The sequence below is a fragment of the Sciurus vulgaris genome (genome assembly GCF_902686455.1).
Source record: "Sciurus vulgaris genome assembly, chromosome: 3".
In the NCBI taxonomy this organism is placed as follows: domain Eukaryota; kingdom Metazoa; phylum Chordata; class Mammalia; order Rodentia; family Sciuridae; genus Sciurus; species Sciurus vulgaris.
In genome coordinates, this window is record NC_136463.1 from 60,253,554 (window position 1) to 60,271,654 (window position 18,101).

Below are 18,101 nucleotides of genomic sequence, written 5' to 3' on the forward strand. Positions count from 1 at the left end.
AGACACCAAAATCTACACCCTGTTGTAAAACATTGTGAAACATGTTGTATGTTATCAGCAAACCCAGACCCCCTTTGAAATTTCCCGGCAGCTTTGTTCCCCTTTTTCCCTTTCATGTGCGACCCCTCACGATGTGTGGTCTCTGCCTTTATAAACCTACAAGATTTTTGCTCGGGACTTGACTCCTCGACTCCTGCGTGAGTCACGAGTTGGGTCCTAGAGCGCTGGAATAAACACCTCTTGCGGTTTGCATCAAGTGATGCCTCCTGCGGTTGATTGGGGTTGCCATTGATCCATGGGGCAGAGTTGGGGTTTCCTTTTTGGGGGCCTTACAGTGTATTTTATGATCTTGAGCCTTGGTTGCCTGTGTCTCCTGACCCCACCTGACCTGCCTGGGGACCTGTTAGCAGTGACTCCCTCGGCATGTGAGGTTTTCATCCTTCAACAGCAGCCTCAGGATTCTAGCAGACATGGGCTTTATCAACTCCTTGTCACTATCTCCCAGGCTGTGTCCAGGGGCAGGGCTCTCCCAGGAAGCAAGAAAGATCTGCCCTCTAGGAGATCCTGGCCTGGGTGCCTGTCTTTGTGCCTGTGAATGTTCTTTATCTCCTTTTCACCTCCATTTCCTGTGCTATAGGTTTATCCTTCGCCCTATTTCAGTTTCCCCATCTATTCAGTAGGGAGAACTCTTTGGGATTTCTTTGGGAGAAGAAAGGTTTGTATTAAAAGGTGCCCTTCCTGCAGGTGCAGTGGCATATACGCGTAACCCCAGCTACTCAGGAGGCTAAGGGAGGAAGATCTCAAGTTCTAGGTCCGCCTGGACGACTTAGTGAGACGCTGTCTCAAAAAATTTTTAAGAAAGAACTGCAGGTGTAACTCAGTGACAGAGCCCCCCTGGATTCAATCCCCAGTTTAAAAAAAAAAAAAAAAAAGTCCTTCCCTCTTTTCATTTCTTCTCACTCCTGCCCTGGGGTCAGCATCTGAGCAGCCGCACAGCGCGGTTCTGTGGACTTGCGAGGGCCCTCCCAGACTAGTGGCTGGGGAGGGCAGCCGGTGCTGTCACGTTGTCTGCCCAGGCGGCTGCAAGGTCGCTGTCGGAGGTTCTGCGCTAGCCGCAGCCCAGCTCAACGCCGGTGCTTTCCCTGCCGGGCGGGTACCCAGCGCCGCGCCCCGCAGCCCACGCACCCGCTTGCCCATGCGGGCTGGAGCTGCGCGTCCCCGGGCTGCGGCAGCGCGGACGCAGAGCGCGGGGTCTGCCTACCGGCTGCGGGCGGCGGCGGCTCCCATGCGGCGCACGTGAGGCCGGGCTTCCGCAGGCCCTGGTGAGCCGGCAGCATGGGGCAGGCGGGCTGGAAGGGGTTCTGCCTGTCGCTGTTCGACTACAAGACCGAAAAGTATGTGGTCGCCAAGAACAAGAAGGTGGGATTGCTCTACAGACTGCTGCAGCTCTCCATCCTGCTGTACCTGGTCGTGTGAGTTCTTGGGTGCTTTCGAGAAGCTGGGGGAGGGGCAGGGACAAGAGCGGGCTGGGAGGATCAGGAACAGCAGCCAACATCTTTTCCAGGGTCCTGGAATTTGCACGTGTGCACATGGCTTTCCCTGTGGTCCCTGACTGAGGAGGGGGCCGTCCTTGGACCCGTCAGGGTAAAGGGTAGCCCTCTACTCCCCTGCCTACTCTGGAGGTGACGAGATGTGGGCTGGGGCTTCTGGGTCCCTGGGTTTATGAGGCTGTCCATAGACAGCTCCTTTCCCTAGTGCTGCAGCCCCCAGTCTTGGGAAGGGGGCAGAGATGCAGGGGGCTGGGCTGCGGCTTTCTCTCCAGAGACTTCCCTGGGCCCTGGCTTGACAGCTGGCCCAAGCACCAGGCAAGTTATTTATAATCAGTGAGCGTCAGTGTTTTACTCTGGACTGGGGCAACTCATCAGTGTGGCATGTCCGGGAACTCCCTTCCTGTCAGCTCACCTCACCTAGCCTCTCTGCTATCCAGCTGGGGGTCCTGCCCGGAGACCTCTATCCCTCAGTTCAGCTGTCCCCTTCCTCTATTCCCCCTCCCACTCAGCAGGAGTTGGGGCCAGCAGCCCAGAGGGCAGTTTTTCCTGGGTTGCTCAGCAGGCACTGTTCAGAGTCTTCACGCCTGGGTGAGGGGAGGGAACAGGTGGAGAGAGGCAGCAGTCATGGACAACTGGGATGTGCCTTCTCTAACTCATTCAGTAAATGCTGTACAGTCCCTCCCATTTCCTCGGGGTGTACAGTCCTGGCCTTGCCTTGCTCCCTCCTAGAGGTCAAGCATTCAGCTTTTCTGGAACTTCAGCCCCAAGGCCTGGGTCCCTCCCACCTCAGGGCTGTGTACATGCTGTTCCTTAGCCAGGCATGCTTTTCCTCCTTTATTTGGTTAGTGCTCACGCACCTCCAGACCTGAGTTCTTGAATAATTCCCTCTCCTTTCCTCCCTGGCATTCTCATGGTGTAATTATCAGCAATTGTTCAGTAGCTATTTCTGACTCCCTGCCAGTCTGGGGATGCCATGAGGGTACCGCCTGGCATCACCTCACTAGGGAACAGGTGTGAAATTAATGAGTGAATGAATGAAAATGTGTTTTGAATATTTGCTTCATGTTTCTGCTTGGGCCAGGCCAAGGGTGTCCCTACTAAAATGATTGGTTGGCTCCTGGGAATCACAGACCTCTCAGAGTTCCTTGGGAACATGACAGCCTAGAACCCAGGGCACCCCCCGCTCTGTCCCAGAGATGTGACCAATGCATGTAGGTTGGCATCTGCTACACTGAGAACCTTCGTGGGCATCCTGGGAGGTGCTGACATTTCACCCACCACTCGCTGCATGACCTCAGGTAGTGGTTTCTTACTCCCTCAGCCTGTTTCTCCAACTTTATCAAAAGGTGTCAACCTGAACTATCTCTACCAGCAACAGCAACAAGTGATGAGTTATATTCATTGGGTTCTTCCTCTGTGCCTGGTACTTGCTGTGCTCAGCAGTTTATACATGCTATCTCATTTGTGTTTGGTATGGACGTGCCATATTTTGCTTATCCATTCACCAGTTGGTGGACATTTGGATTGTTTCCACTCTGGCTGCTATGAATATTGCTGCTAATAACACTCTTGTATGGTTTTTGTGTCGACATGTGTTTTCTCTACTCCTGGGTATATACTTAGGAATGAAATTCTGGGGTCCTTATAACTGTCTTTAACTTCTTGAGGAACTTCCAAACTATTTTTCACAGTAGATAGCTACATCATTTTACAATTCCCACCAGCAACATACGAGGGTTCTTATTTCTGTACATTTTCACCAACATGTTATTTTTAGTTTTTTAAAATTATTATTTTTAGTGTGAAGTGGAATCTCATTGTAGTTTTTATTTGTCTTTTCCTAATTTGTCATTTTGGGGGTGATGTCTAGTCAAATTTTTGCCCATATTTAAATTGAGTTGTCTTTTTAATTGCTGAATCTTAAGAGTTATTTATATATTCTAATACTAGACCCTTACCAGGTATATGATTCACAAATATCTTCTCCCATTCTGTGAGTTGTCTTCACTTTCTTGATAATGTGTTTTGATGTGCAAAAGTTTTTAATTTTGGGGGGTAACCAGGGATTGAACTCATGGGTGATTAACCACTAAGCAACATTCCCAACCCATTTTATTTTTTATTTTGAGACAGGGTATTGCTAAGTTGTTTAGGGTCCCACTAAATTGCTGAGGCTGGCTTTGAACTTGTGATCCTTCTACCTCAGCCTCCCAGGTCACTAGGATTACAGGCATGTGCCACTGTCCCCAGCAAAAGATTTTAATTTTGATGAAGCCCAACTTTAAATATATTTTTTTCTGCTTGTGTTTCTGATGTCAAATACAGGATTTTGTGCTCTTATTTCATGGACTGCCCCTCAGGATTAGTTTCAGGTTTAATACTATGTCATTTAACCATCTTCATGATCCCTGATGTGAGGGAGCCCCTGTGTTACCTTGGGAAACCAATGCTCCCACAGTGAATTGTGTAGGCTGAGCAGGTTTCAACCCAGACTTGCCCTGCTCTTGGGACCTCAGCACCTGAGAACAGTGGGGTTTTCTTTAAAGTCCCTTCCTCTAGGGTTGCTTGCCACCTGTGCTGCTTACAGGACTGAGTTTTAGGCAACAGTAGGAGCTGTGAGCCCTGCCTAGGAGCTGGTGGAACAGGCAGAGCCCTAGGAGTTTCTGTGACTCCCACTCCAGACTGGGCTCGAGCAAACATCCCTGAAGGCAGTGATGTGGCTGATACCCTCCTGCTGGTCCCCTTCCCACAGGTGGGTGTTTGTGGTAAAGAAGAGTTACCAAGATGTTGACACCTCCCTGCAGAGTGCTGTTGTCACCAAAGTCAAGGGTGTGGCCTATACCAACACCTCTGAGCTTGGGGAGCGGCTCTGGGATGTTGCTGACTACGTCATCCCACCCCAGGTCTGAAGCCCCGCCTATCACTCCCTGCCCCACTGTCAGGGCCTGGTTTGGGGTGTGTCACATGGGAAGCTGCTGGGTGACCTGGGGACCTCCATCCATTGGCTCCCTTGGCCCAGGATGCAGATAGAGATCCTGTCCAGATCATTTCCCCCATGCAAGACCCTGCCCTCATTTTCTGTGCATTGTGTGACTGCTCTCTTCCCAGGGATCTGAGTCTGTTGAGACCAACTGGGGCCAAGAGAACTTTAGGGCTTTGTGAGTCAGGTGCCCCTCTCTTATATGCCACTACCCTGGGAACAGCTCCCCAGCCTATTCACAGTTGTCCTGGCCTAGGGCAAGGGTAACCCCATTACTGCCTCTGTTTCTCCTAGGTCTGGGCTTGGACTGAGTTCCCATGTGACTGAGTTCAGAATAGGAATTCATGGGGCAGGGCACTTGGGATTTGTGGGCCCAGGAGGGACCTCTCAAAGGACATATACTCAGAAACTGTAGGGTCAGTGAGATGATGGGTCAAATCTACCAATTTTTTCGCCCTATTTCCCCTAACGCCCATGCAGAGGTCCCACCCACTGCTAGGCAGCCCTGGGAAGGAGGGTCCCTATATGAGGGTAGGAGAAGATTCTTCAATGCCTCTCTGGTTCCTCAGGGAGACAATGTCTTCGTTGTGATCACCAACCTGATTGTGACCACCAACCAGCGGCAGGGCACTTGTGCTGAGGTTTGATTTGGCATGGGGAGTGGAGGATTGTGATTGGGGTAGACCCCTCTCCTGAGGCAGGGGCTTCTTGTGTGCTCCGGGTTCTTATGGGCTGTATGCACTAGTGAACAGTGGTTTGGGGGACAAACAGGTTCTCAGAGGGTGTGTAGGGCCAGGCCAGGGAAAAAGCCTTCTTCTAACCCCTGGTGGCCCCATGGGGTCCTCCTCATGCAGCACCTTTCTCTTTTGGCAGTATGAAGGTGTCCCTGATGGCTTGTGTTCTCAGGACTACGACTGCCATGCTGGGGAGTCTGTTATAGCTGGAAATGGTGAGGGCTTGGAATGGCTAGGGGAGGAGGAGGGTGAAGGGAACCTGGGGCTGGGAGGCTCCTGGCATCGTCCCTGTCCCATCCTGCAGGAGTGAAGACTGGCCGCTGTCTGCGTGTGGGGAACTCGACCAGGGGCACCTGTGAGATCTTCGCCTGGTGCCCAGTGGAGACACAGTCCTTGCCAACGTGAGTGGCTCCAGCCTCCATCCTTTGAGGAGTTGCTGGGTCCCATGCAGTGGGTCCAGCTTGAGGATGGAGACATGTCCCGTCTGGGATCCTCATTCTGAGGGACATGTCAGGACATCCCAGAGAAACCTGAGGACCATTCCAACTGAGCAAATTTACTGTCTTTGGCAAATCTCCAGGGGACCCAGGGAACAGGTCTTAGCCCTGCCACAGGCCTGGGGAGGCATGGAGGGGCCACGGCAGGGCCTCCTGCTCAGTCTGTCCTGGACTATTTTCAGGGAACCACTCCTGAAGGGGGCTGAAGACTTCACCATTTACATAAAGAACTTCATTCGTTTCCCCAAATTCAACTTCTCCAAGTATGTGGGGCTTGGCCACAGGTGGGGGATATTTAGGAGTGGGGCCTTAACTCAAGCACCCTGAGGGCCTTGGTTGGCTCTCCCATGGCTGTGCATGGGCCTGTGTGCATGGTGGGTATGTGCACGCAATGTCTGCATGTGAATGAACTTCAAGGTGATGTTGGGGCTCCCCTACCCCTGCTGTGGGAGTGGGCTCTGTTCTTGACTGGAGTGTGATAGGAGCTGGGGAGTGGATAGTTCAGGCAAGGGCCCACTGACTCTTGGGTCAGGCCCAGGAACAGTGAGTCTCACCCTTATGTCACTGTTTCCACTTAGGGCCAATGTGCAGGAGGACAAAAATTTTCTAAAATCCTGTCGCTTTAGCCCCAAGAATCTTTATTGCCCCATCTTCCGGCTGGGGTCTGTGATCCGCTGGGCGGGGAGCAACTTCCAGGATATAGCCATGAAGGTGAGTGGTATGTGCTCAGGGAGCTTTCCAGAGGGGCCTGTGACCACAATGAGGAAGGTGTGAAGGGACCTATAGGCCAGGTGGGGCCCTGCAAATGCACCTGCTTCCATGAGCTCATTTTTTTTTTTTTTTTTCAGAATAGCTATGACACAGGGTGGGGTGGTGCCAGGCTCAGACTTAGACTCTGGTTCTCAGTGAGGGGTGGACTTGTTCCTATGGCATAGTTCTCAGTCCTTGGGGCATCAGGCAAAATGGAGTCAGAAAGTCCCGTGGCACATCCTGGTCATGTCTAAAGTTCCTGTCTACAAAAGGTCCTCTCTGGGTCATTAGCACCTTTCTCTCCTGAAGAGTGAAGTGAGTCCATACTGGGGCCAGGGCAATGTGACATCCTCAGCTGTTCTGCTTCAGAGGTAGGGATAGAACCTCCCTGGGGGGCTGTCCCCAGGGCTGACCTCTTGCCTGAGCTCTTTCTCTGTCTTGTTCAGCTCTCTGTATGTGACTTCTGTCCATCTCCAGAAGGCTCTGGGCACTGAGCCTTGTCTCTTGTCTCAAGGGTGGTGTGATAGCAATTAATATTGAATGGGACTGTGATCTTGACAAAGCTGCCTCCGAGTGCAACCCTCACTATTATTTTAGCCGCCTGGACAACAACCATGTAAAGTCTGTCTCCTCTGGGTACAACTTCAGGTAACTGTCATCTTGTGCCACATTGTGACCCTGACCACATTTCACATCATTCCCTGGGTGCCAGCACTGTGCCACCCCTTCCCTAGGATGAGTGTCAGAGCAGTAGGTGCAGGGAGAGACGGCCAAGGAGAGGCAAGGATCCCGGCAGAGTGGTGGGATGGTCACTGTGAGTGTGTCTGTCTGGTGAGAAGGGATCTATTCTCGTCATAATACTAATAAGGCTTGACTTCCATGTTGGATCAAGCTCATCAATGTTTTGTTGGCCCAGGGGTTGGCCCAGAGTGTAGTGGGAAAGCCTTGGCCCTTGGGACAATGTCTCTATTTCAAAGGTCTGGAAGCATCTTTTATACTTGTCTCAGTGAGAGGGTCTGCAGCCCTCTCTTAGGCTGCTGAGAGTCAGGCTCCTGGGAGTGCTGATACATCCCCAAAGCAACCACAGTCTGTGCTGTGCTGCCAAAGAGGGAAGGCGCAGGCAGGCTGAGACTTCCCCTGGGCTTTTCTCCCCCAGGTTTGCCAGATACTACCGAGACTCTGCTGGGGTGGAGTTCCGAACCCTGATAAAAGCCTATGGGATCCGCTTTGATGTGATAGTTAATGGCAAGGTGTGTGGGCAGTCCTCCTATTCTGTGGTTGAGCAGGGAGGGGTGCAGGAGGTTGGACATCCCCTGGGAATCTAACCGTCCACCCTGCCTTACTCACCTAACTTGTCTCTTGTCTTTCAGGCAGGGAAGTTCAGCATCATCCCCACAATCATCAACTTGGGCTCTGGGGTGGCGCTCATGGGTGCTGTGAGTACCTTCATCCTCCCTCCCCACTTTCTGTGCAGGGTGAGGGAGGTAACTGACTGCCCTGGAGAAACGTGTCTCGATGCCCCAGAAACTAGGAGAGCTGGTGAAATCAGAACCAACATGGGTAAAGAGGGTTCTCTGGGGTTTCACACCATGCCAGCTGCCCCCAGGCGGCAGTGACAGCTGGAGTTTCTCTTTCTAGAGCCAAAGAGGCATCTGCCTGTAGCTCTGGAGCTGTGTGGTGGGCTTGGGGGTGGAATTGTGTCATCCCCTAGCCATGGCATGGGCTGGGGTCTCTGGGATCCTGGGTCAACCCCTGAACTTCTAAAGTTTCCATCTTTACTTCTGCTAAAAGGGGGCAGGATTACCCTATGTACAGGGTTTCTCGACCTCTGCTCTTTTGACATTTTGGGCCAGATAATTCCTTGTCCTGGGAGCTGTCTTGTGTGTTTTAGGATGTTTAGGAGCATCCCTGGTCTCTACTCACTGGATGTCAATGGCACCTTCTCCAAAATTGTGATGTTAAAAAATGTCTTCTTGCTGAGAACCCGTGGGCCAAGGGGATGAAGGCTGGGGAGGTGACCCTGCAGTCCTTCCTCTATGTGGCCTTCAAGCCAGCCCAGGGAGGCTCATAGGAGAGGTCGTTGTGGCTGGAGGGCTGGGTGAATTGCCTCTCAGTGCCTGTAATGCCCTTTGTACTTCTGGAAGGGTTGTTAAGGACATGGGAGTTGGTGGGTGGCTGCCCATGCCAGCAAGTTCCTTTCCAAGGTTTCCAGCTGCCTCTCCCCTCATTCCTCTGCCTGAGAAGCCCAAACAGCCCCACTGGCAGATTCAGTCAGGACCTTGGATTGACTTTTTATTGAGATCAGGAAAATTGTGTCTTGTAACACGACTCAGAACTCAAAAAAGCCATGCACCTGAGGTGATTGATATGAGAGGGCCCCAAATGGATTCCTTCTAACTGAAAACTTTGCTAGGGAATTCCAGATGTGTGTATGTATATGTAATTTTCTTACATTTTGGGTAAAATATGGACATCTGGGAGACCTACCTGAGAAATGAAGATAAAGATGCAGAGAAAAGGTCGCAGTGGAGGTTGAAGGAAGAAGGAGAATCAAGGAACTGATAAATGACATTTTTGGCATCTGGGAAAGACAGATAAGCAGTGTCCAGGGTCAGATGACCAGGCTCACCTGTTGGCCAATCCTCATGCCATCCTGGCCTTGGTGCTCAGGAACTTCACACCCAATCCTGTGCTGTGGGTGGCATCACCCTCTAGTGGTGTAGATGGGAATTGCACACAACCTGCTCCATTCTGAAGCAGTGTTCAGGGTCAGTGGGGTCCAGCTGGGTTAGCTCAGACTGCCTCTCTTGTTAGGTTCAGACCTCCTCCAATCAGTCTCACACTGACTTTGTAAAATGTTGCAATTGCAACATCATGCCTCCCCTCTACCTCAAGGACTAGGATGAATGCCTCAAGAATATTCTGACAGGTTGCTTCCCATCCACCTCTGCAGAAGTGCATCACACTTCCCCCACAGGCCCTATGGCATTTCCCAGGCATGACAGGCTTTCTTCTCCCCCTGGAACACCCTTCCCAGGCTTGCTTTGCTTTATGTAAACTCCTATTTAGCCCAAAGACAGCCTAAACATTCACCCCACTTAGCCTGAGTGAAGAAGCCTGTCTTCCTTCTGCTCTTGTGCCTCTCCCCATTCATTAGAAGACACTTCACTGTGTCATAATTTACTTGCTTGTCTTCTGCAGTAGAGGGAGAGTCCCCAGAAGGTCTCTGTGGTCCACATTCTCCCTGCACCCCAGTGTGGTCCTGGCATGTGGTGGGTGCTCAGCAAATGTATGTTGGCACAATGAGTGGATGGGGTCAGGGTAGTATAGGGGGTGTCTGGTCTGTGGGTCAGGTGGTAGAGCTCCAGTCTAACTTTGTATCTACCATGAACCAGCCCTGTGGCCCTAGACAGTTTCCTCATGTGTTAAACAGGGACATGAAGATCCCTTGCAGAATCAAGTTAAGAGTTCTGAGTTAGGGCCTGCGACTATTTTGCAGGGGGCTTTCTTCTGTGACCTGGTGCTCATCTACATCATCAAGAAGAGGGAGTTCTACCGAGACAAGAAGTATGAGGAAGTGAGGTCAGTTAGGCTCCCTTCATGCAGCCAAGGGGAGCCCCACGGGCCCCACTGACTTTGAGCCTTCACCTGATTGGGTACTGGGTTTGGGGTGTGGAGGCAAGGGCCAAAAGGCCTGGGGAATGTGGGATCTTCCAAGTACCTGCTCCATAGAATTGAGTTACTCTTCAGAGAGCCCAGGGAAGAAGATGCCTCCCCAGGCTGACAGCAGGGTGAGCTGGTTTACAGCCTCTTCCTGTGATTTTGGACGAGTCCCAGGTCTCCTCGGGCCTGTTTCTTCATCTGCAAAATGAGAGTTGGTTTGCATAGAGTGCCTTCTAGCACTAGTGTTTCAGGATTTGGGGGGGAGGGGCTTGATGGCTGTGGTGGGCTGGGGTTGAGAGAGTCTGGATGAGAAGGAAATCTACAGGGGCTTCTTTCCAGTTCTCTTGGACCACTGGCTTGTGTGTGTGTGTGCGCGCCTGTTTATGCGTACTTACAGAAGCCAGTATGAGGGGTAATCGTAAAGGGGGTGATGGGTGGGGATAGAAGGGCAAGATCTTGTCCTTGGGAAAGCCTTTCTGGAGAAGCTGGGATTAGAATGAGGAACTGGGACAGGCACCTCGGAGCTCCCTCAGCCCCACCACGACCTGGGACAGCGGGCGCAGGGTCTGCCTGAGTGGTTTGCCTCGATTGAACTCCAGCCGCAGCCTGAAGCCAGCCCGGCAGCGAGGAGTCCGACCTGGCCGCAGTCCATGCTGCTGGAGGAACGAGGGCAGCTGCCCTTCTCGGCCCGCCCCGCCAGTGTCTGGGGAGGCTCCTACAGGGCAGGGTCGAGAGGGCAGTACGCTGGAGGCCGAGGCCAAGGCGGCGGAGCCAGGGCAGCTGGAGGAGGAGCTGCTGGAGGAGCAGCCCCAGGCGCTGCCCAGCCGCAGCCACTGGAAGGGGAACGGCAGTGTGTGCTCGCAGTTCCCCGAGCTAGCCAGGTGAGGCGCTGCTGGGCAGAGCGGCGGAAGATTGAGTCTTGCAGAGGGGGGCCGCTAAGACACCCGCTCCAGGTTGGCCTGGACACCTGGCAGGATGTCCGGGTCCCGGAAGGTCCTTCAGAGCTGGACTTCGGAGAGAGGGGTTGCTGGTGGTTCTGTAGGCCCCCATGAGTCCCTATTAGCTCCCCAAGCCCCGTCGATGCACGTGCAAGCCAAGCATCTTTCTCTGCTGTCCCAGCATTAAGATAATAAGAGTACTCCCATTCATCCAGCGCCTCTCCCTTCCCGACGCTGCCTGGGCTATTTGTCTATATTAACTCATTTAAGCAACTTAATGAGGTGGATATAGATATGCCTTATTTTGCTAAGGAGGAAACTGAGGCACAGAAAAGTTAAATAAGTTGCTCAAGTCCCACAGCTAATAAGTGGCAGAACTAGAATTTGAATCCCAGCAACTCTGGGATCTTGTATCTCTAGGATCCAGTTCGCCAGTGGGTTACCCTGCCTGATAAAGACCCTCATTCTCCTGCCTCCCAGCAGATAACTTCCCTAGTCCCTCTACTGTGTAGACATTCTGGAGCTGCACTTCCCCAGGGCACTGCCTGGAAGTCCTGGTCAGCCTGCTTTTTTCCTGTAGATTGTTGGGGATGGGGGGTGTCTAGGCTGAGTCATGTGACCTGACTTTAGGCCTGCTCTGCTTCTGCCCTGTGGTGCCTTGGGCTTTGTTTTCTTTTTCTTTTTTCCTCTCAGCGAGGGTTGGACACAGAGCCCTCTCTACTTGGTCAGGCTAGAATGTTCCCAGGCCTTTCCTCCAACCTCCAGCTTTCATTCCTTGCAGACTCAGGGTTTGGCAGCCTACAACTTGGAGCTTGGGCTTGTCTGGGAAGGAGCAGAGCGAGGAGAGAAAGGAGGCGAGGGTCTGCAGCAGTGGGGGCGCTAGAGGCTGGAGGACCTGGTTGGGGCAGGTCTGAGCCCAGTAGCCCTTTATGTGCTCCCTGATCTGACCCTCTCTTCCTGGGAACCCCCATAAATGCCTCACTCTGCAGGGGAAAAAAGTAACCACCTTGCTTGTCTTGGCCCAGCCTGCCTGTTGCTGTGGGAGGCTCCATGCTCATGGGCCTACGCTCCAGCTGCCACCACAGTTGCTGCTTCTCAGTGCTTGGCGGCTCCAGAAGACTTAGCTTGGGCATTCCCATGTGTTTGGGGTGCAGCCAGGAACCTGGGCAGATTGGCCCTTTCTCCACATGCTCTGACTGCCTGCAGGGCTGCCAGCGAAAGGCGGAGGCTGCTGCATGTCGCTGCCTTTAAGGAGATGACCCATCCACAGAGTTCCTGACAGTCCTCTCTGTCTTCTGTATGCCCCTCTCCCACCCTCCTGCCCACAGGTCTGGCCTTCTGAAGAATGTAAAGGTGAATGCTGAGCAGCTGCAGACTCTGCAGACAGTGGAGACGTAGCTAGAGCTGGTGTCCCAAAGCAGATTTGAGGATGTTGGGGCCAGAACTGCCCACAGCTCTGAACTGGGAAGACGTGTCCTTGTGTCTGCATGGGACAGGGGCTTCCAGGAACAGTCATCTCACCTGACTTTGAGATCCTGCTCAAGCTTTATGTTGTATGGAGGGGAGTCTTGGCAGTCAGACTGGCTCAATCCAGAAGAGGAGGCCTGGGCAGGCACCCAGGAAACAGGGCAGGCCAGGAGCCTGAGTGGTACTAGAGTGTTTTAATTTTTCCTGAGAACCTGACTGGACATTCATTCATTCATCCATGCAGTAAATACTTCTTGATGCATGCTGTGTGCTCAGTCCTATCTAAGAGATGCTTAAATGAGATGCTGATCCAGCTCTCAGAGATTGAGGGACACACATGTGATTCCCTCCAAGCCAACAGAGATATCACCATTGGGCCCAGCTACTCTTGCTTTCCTCCTGCCTCTAGCTGAGACATTCACAAATCCCTGTAGAGAATGACAATTCTCAGAGAAAGCCTTTGGATAATATCCAGGGGGACATTTGGTCTTACCCCATGGAATAAAATTTAAAGGTGGCCAAGGAGGCAACAGGAAAGGACTCTACCAGTCGGGAGGCAGCCAACTCCAAGGGCTTTTAATAAGATGGGAAAGGGGAGGCAGAGAGGCCTTTCCTCCATTCTGACCCCCACCCTCAGCCTCTAGAAGGTCCCGAGGAATAACACCTGCTTAGATGAAAGATGCTGTTGCCTGTGTGGTTTTGCTCTTGGTGTTGTGTGGGGCCTATTGGCTTCCCTTCCCAAAGTGGCTAAGTAGGTAAAGGATGCTCTCTTAGCAGGTGTCAAGTTGTTAGGGAGGCCCTCACATTCCCCACCCTTGTCCCATACCATCTCCACCCCACTCTATCCCAGAGAAACTTGCTAGTGGGGTTCATACACAGCAGCTTCAGGGAGCCTCTTAGAAAATGCAGAGCCTCAGGCCCCTTCCTTGTCCTACCAATTCAGAACCTGCATTTCCCCAAGATCCTGAGGTGATTTGCAAGCATATATTGTTGCTTGAGAAAGCCCTGGTTTTGAGGGAAAAGAAGGCTAGCTTGGTTGGAAGGAGCTAGTTACTAGACACACATGCTGCCTTGAGACCAGGAGGATACCTCTCTCACACCTCCAGCCTGAAAGCAGCATTATGCTCAATTTGTTTGAATTAAAATATCTTGATTAGGTAACATTTCTATGATTCAAACATGCCTATAATTCTAGTGATTTGGGAGGTTGAACTCAGCCTGGGAAACTTAGCAAGACCATATCTCAAAATAAAAAGTTTAAAGGGCTGGGGATATGGCTCAGTGATAGAGCACTCCTGGGATCAATTCCCAGTACCAAAAAAAAAAAAAAAAAAGAAAAAAAAAGAAAAAAAGGGAGCAAAAGTGGAGTCCTTTTCACACATTCTCTGGAGGCAACCAGTGTATCAGTTCCAAAAGACTTCCTTATTTTGTTAAGAAACCATGTCCACGTGGTTACCATGCTTTCACTTGGGAAATGATCTTTTCCTGCAAGACAGACTCTCCTGTGTCAAGAGGTGGACACAAAATATGCTTGAATATTGGACTTGGAGAGCTGGCTAGCTCTTCTCCCTATCCCCTGGCATCAGAGGAATGGCTGGGTGAACCAGGAAGCGTATTAGGGAGCATCCTCTTTGGAAGGGGATGTGGTTTTCTGTACATAAGGAGGGCAGCAAGCTTCCTTCCACTGGGCCTTTGGGGACAGGAGTCTCAAGGCATCCAGCAGGAGGTTACTGGTGAGGTTGCCACTGCACCAAGGAGCATGGTGCCCAGAATAGGACTCCTTATAAAGCAAACAGCTCCCTCACCTTGGGTTGTCTGGGGATCTGTCAATGAGCCAACCTGTACTCTGAATAGAAAGTGAAAATTTAGGTGATCTATTTAAGTGTTTTACTTCCTCACTAAAGCAAACCCTTGGGTTTATAGTCTAGCATGTCACTTTTATATTTGGGAGGAGGGGGCAGGGGTCGTGGCTGCTTAGGGATAGATCTGTTTCCTTTTAACCTTATTTTGAAATGGTGCAGCAAGCCAAATACCTGGGGACAGTTGTACTATTGGTTTTATACTGGAGTATAAATGCCTTCCTACAGTCATTTGTTCAGTCAGTAAATATTTACTGAGTCCTTATTATGTGTCAGGTGTTGGAGTAAATGATGGAGATACAGTTGTGTTCAACACACAGGGTCCCTGCCATCATATGCTTCCTATCTGATGGGAGCTGGACCTTAACCAAGTGATCACACCTATGATCACAGACTCAATAAGGTGCTTGGAGAGTTTTTAACCAGGAGTAGTCAGCAAGTTTCTCCAAGGAAGTGTCATATTAGTTGAAACCTGAAAGGTTAGGAGCAGCTGACTGGGTAGGGAAGGAAATGGTTCAGATAAAGGAACCACACACATAGGAAGAAGCAACTGAGGATATGAAGGCAGTGAAGGCTTCACTGGGTTTTGTGAGGTTTTAAGTTGACCTTAAAGATTTTTTTCCCTCCTTTTTTCCTTGGTGGTACTAGGGATCAAACTCAGGGCTTAGTTGTACTCTAGGTGAGTGCTCTACCACGGAGCTACATCCCCAACCCAAGTTGGCTTTCTTTACTTTTAAAGATTGCCCCATTACACTTTACTGCCTTAAAAGGACTTATTCAACCTGTTTCTTTGAGGCTAGCAAAGCTGTCCAGGTGGCCTCTGTGGCTGCATGTCAGAGGGCCCATGCTTAGAAAGGCCAGGAATCCCATTACAGCTTCAGGACATTGCTGTGCATTCCTGCCAAAATTGCCTTGCTTTTTGCACAGACGCTGGTTTGCCACCTTGTGCGTAATCTTGGTGGAAGAGTTGGGGGCTCATTAATCTTATGAAAATGTGCTTTTAAATGGGGAGAAGTGAAGCAGGAAGTTGAGCTCCTTCCACTCTGGGTAAGTCCCTTTCTCTTTAGGCACAGGTTGCCCCATTGGAAAGATGAGATTCCAAGTCTCTAAGACCTTTCTTTTTTCCTTTTTTGGCATTGCAACCCAGTGTCCTCCTGCCTGCTAAGCACACACTCTACCACTAAGCTACATCCCCAGCCCAAGAGAGCTCCTATTCTGATATTCTAGGCCCTAGCTTAAACTTGCTCAGCAAGTATTTTCCTAACAATTATCCCATGCCTTTGGGAGCGCTGTACTAGTCATACTTTGGGTGCTATCAATGTGACATAATGGGGACCAGCCACGAAAGGTCAAAGTGCCCTCCATTCCTGATGCTGGGGGTCATTAACACTGAACAATCATGGCTGCCTTTTTTACCCCCACTCACCCCTTATCAGTTCTGTTCTCAGTGGGGAATCAGATGTAAAGGGAGACTGTGACTTTTTCAAGTGTGAGTACCTCAGTGAAGGACTACTATGCCCTGTAGAGTTACTAAATCACCCCACTTGGAATGACATCTTGAGTCTGGAAAAGACTATTTCCAACCCACTACCTCCCAAGTGATGTGTTTCCTCAGAGGAAACTCTGCAGTGCATCCAAGAATGCTTTCTCTCCAAAAGACTATACTGTACTGCCAGCTGTTTCCCTTTAGGCTAGACACAGAATTAAAGGGGGCAAGGTGGTAAGTACTTTCTGGGACCTGCCCAATACATGTATTTTTGACACTTTTATTTGGTTCTAAAACAATAAAAAGTATCAATTTTAAACGTGTTCTGATATTTTTTTCCCTTCATTATCTTCATGATTACTCACGTTTTAGGGGGAAATCTAAGATGGTGAAACCATAAGAGGCAGATACAAGAAACAAGTTAGTAAGCAATACATTTATGTTTGTTGTTATCTTCAGAGAAATTTAAATGAAAGTTTGGCAACTCTTTAAATGAGCAAACATTAGAAGACTAGGAAGGCATTAATAAAACTGATACTTTTCATTAATTTGATAAAACTCTGGAAAGCATTTGGAATTGAGTTATCTTCTGTCCTCAGAGCTTAAATTCTCTCAAAACCACTTAAATCTGCAGAAATTCATTGCAATATTTCTTTTAATAGTGAACATTTCCAACAAACTTACTGCCCAACAGTAGGGAAATGATTAAGTAGATCAGCCCACAGATTCCTCATCCTTTTGCTTTTCCTACAACAGCAGGACCCCTCTGCTTCCTCTTTGCTTTGCATCAGAAATGAACCCTCCTTTCTTACTTGGAGAAGGCTATGCAAACCATGCATGTGAGGATCCTCAGTGATGGGCAAAGAAAGGGCTCACTGGGAGAGGGAAGCAAAGCTGTAGTTCAACTTTTTGGCTTGGGGCACAAGTAAGTGATCTGGAACTCAAGACAGAATTCAGGTCTGGGTCCTAGATTCATTCCCATTATTGGCCATAGGCCACTTATGGTCTGTAAAAGAGAACTTGGATTCAAGTTCTTGGATCCCCTTCTGGTCTAAAACGGATTCTTTTAAAAAAACCAAATCTGATCACATCACTACTAAAACTTCCAAAACATTCCCCCCAGTTACTCTTAGTATCAGGTAAACTGCCCACTAAGGCACTCCATGATCTGGTCCAGGTCTACCTCAGGGCTTCTTCTCTATCTCCAGAGATAGGTCATTACTCTTTCCTGTAAGAAGCCCCTTTCCCACTCTTTACTTGGTTGACATTCAACCTCCGGGTCTCAGATGTAAGATTATTTCCTTAAAAGGAGGGTTCCTTGATGATTCCCAACCTGAGCTAGTTTTGGGGGTTCTACGTATGCTCTTCATAGCACTTACCTATTTAAATATTTGTGGAATTAGGTAATGCTAATCTCCCTAGTTAGACTATAAGTTCCACAAGCGACACAACATGTCTGTTACTGAAACTCTATTACAATATTTATTTCTCAATTAGACATATATTTCAAAGATAATTTTCCTGACAAGAATGAATCATGGATTAGCACATAGGCAGAGGCATTTATACCCTCAAAAGCTCAGAGTTTAGCTGACATGTCCAATCTATTTAATCCTCACAAGACGTACTCTTTAAAAAAAGCCTGAATTTTTTCTTATGGGAAAGACAACTAGCTGTGACTAGGTGAAATTGAACTGAGATGACTCCATTCATACCTGGAAGTAGTGGTTAGTTGGAGGGAATGCTGGGCTGAGAAAAAATACACTCAGCCAATTCTACAAAAGTAAATTAAGAGAACTGCATCTGAATTCTGCCTCTGCCTCTTTCTAGCTGAGCCTCCTCTGGCAGAGGGATTTAACCTCTCTGAGCCTGTTTTTCATTAACAGGATTAACAGTGACATCTCCACAGAGTTAATGCTAGAATTAAATGAGATAAAAAGTGTAAAAAGTACGAGGCACAATGCCTGGCATGTAAGAAGAAAATAAATACATTGTTATCAGTTTTCAGGATGTAAACAGAAAGTTGTCCTCTTATTTAAGCCCTAGAAGCCCCTTTCTGGAATGCCTACATGTAAGCAGGGATATTACAGACTATGGTCCGTGACTGCTCTCCAGGAGTCAAATTTTGTCGTTTTGCAACCACTGGTAACTATACATTAAGACAGGAAAGCACTTCA

The 18,101-nt window shown here is 49.8% G+C and overlaps 1 protein-coding gene across 3 annotated transcripts; it reads left to right on the top strand.

Moving 5' to 3' along the window:
* Nucleotides 1–1,113: 1,113 nt before the first annotated feature.
* Nucleotides 1,114–12,841, top strand: P2RX5 (purinergic receptor P2X 5). 3 transcript variants are annotated; one of them, XM_079130871.1, is made up of 14 exons: nucleotides 1,114–1,472; nucleotides 4,303–4,453; nucleotides 5,100–5,171; nucleotides 5,404–5,479; nucleotides 5,569–5,665; nucleotides 5,944–6,024; nucleotides 6,340–6,472; nucleotides 7,026–7,159; nucleotides 7,668–7,761; nucleotides 7,882–7,947; nucleotides 10,011–10,093; nucleotides 10,774–11,055; nucleotides 11,894–12,020; nucleotides 12,441–12,841. In XM_079130871.1, the coding sequence occupies exons 1-14, from the start codon at nucleotides 1,336–1,338 to the stop codon at nucleotides 12,474–12,476; spliced, it is 1,569 nt and encodes a 522-aa protein (XP_078986997.1). In that variant the 5' UTR covers nucleotides 1,114–1,335; the 3' UTR covers nucleotides 12,477–12,841. The 3 variants fall into 3 exon arrangements, with proteins under 3 accessions (XP_078986997.1, XP_078986999.1, XP_078986998.1); XM_079130872.1 differs by lacking the exon at nucleotides 11,894–12,020 and having other exon boundaries at nucleotides 1,127–1,472; XM_079130873.1 differs by lacking the exons at nucleotides 10,774–11,055; nucleotides 11,894–12,020 and having other exon boundaries at nucleotides 1,126–1,472.
* Nucleotides 12,842–18,101: the final 5,260 nt, after the last annotated feature.

Coding starts and splice junctions, on each gene's coding strand:
- P2RX5 (XM_079130871.1), top strand. CDS start 1,336: ATGGGGCAGGCGGGCTGGAAGGGGTTCTGCCTGTCGCTGTTCGACTAC. Junction 1,473..4,302: donor ATCCTGCTGTACCTGGTCGT/GTGAGTTCTTGG, acceptor CCCTTCCCACAG/GTGGGTGTTTGTGGTAAAGA. Junction 6,473..7,025: donor TCCAGGATATAGCCATGAAG/GTGAGTGGTATG, acceptor TCTTGTCTCAAG/GGTGGTGTGATAGCAATTAA.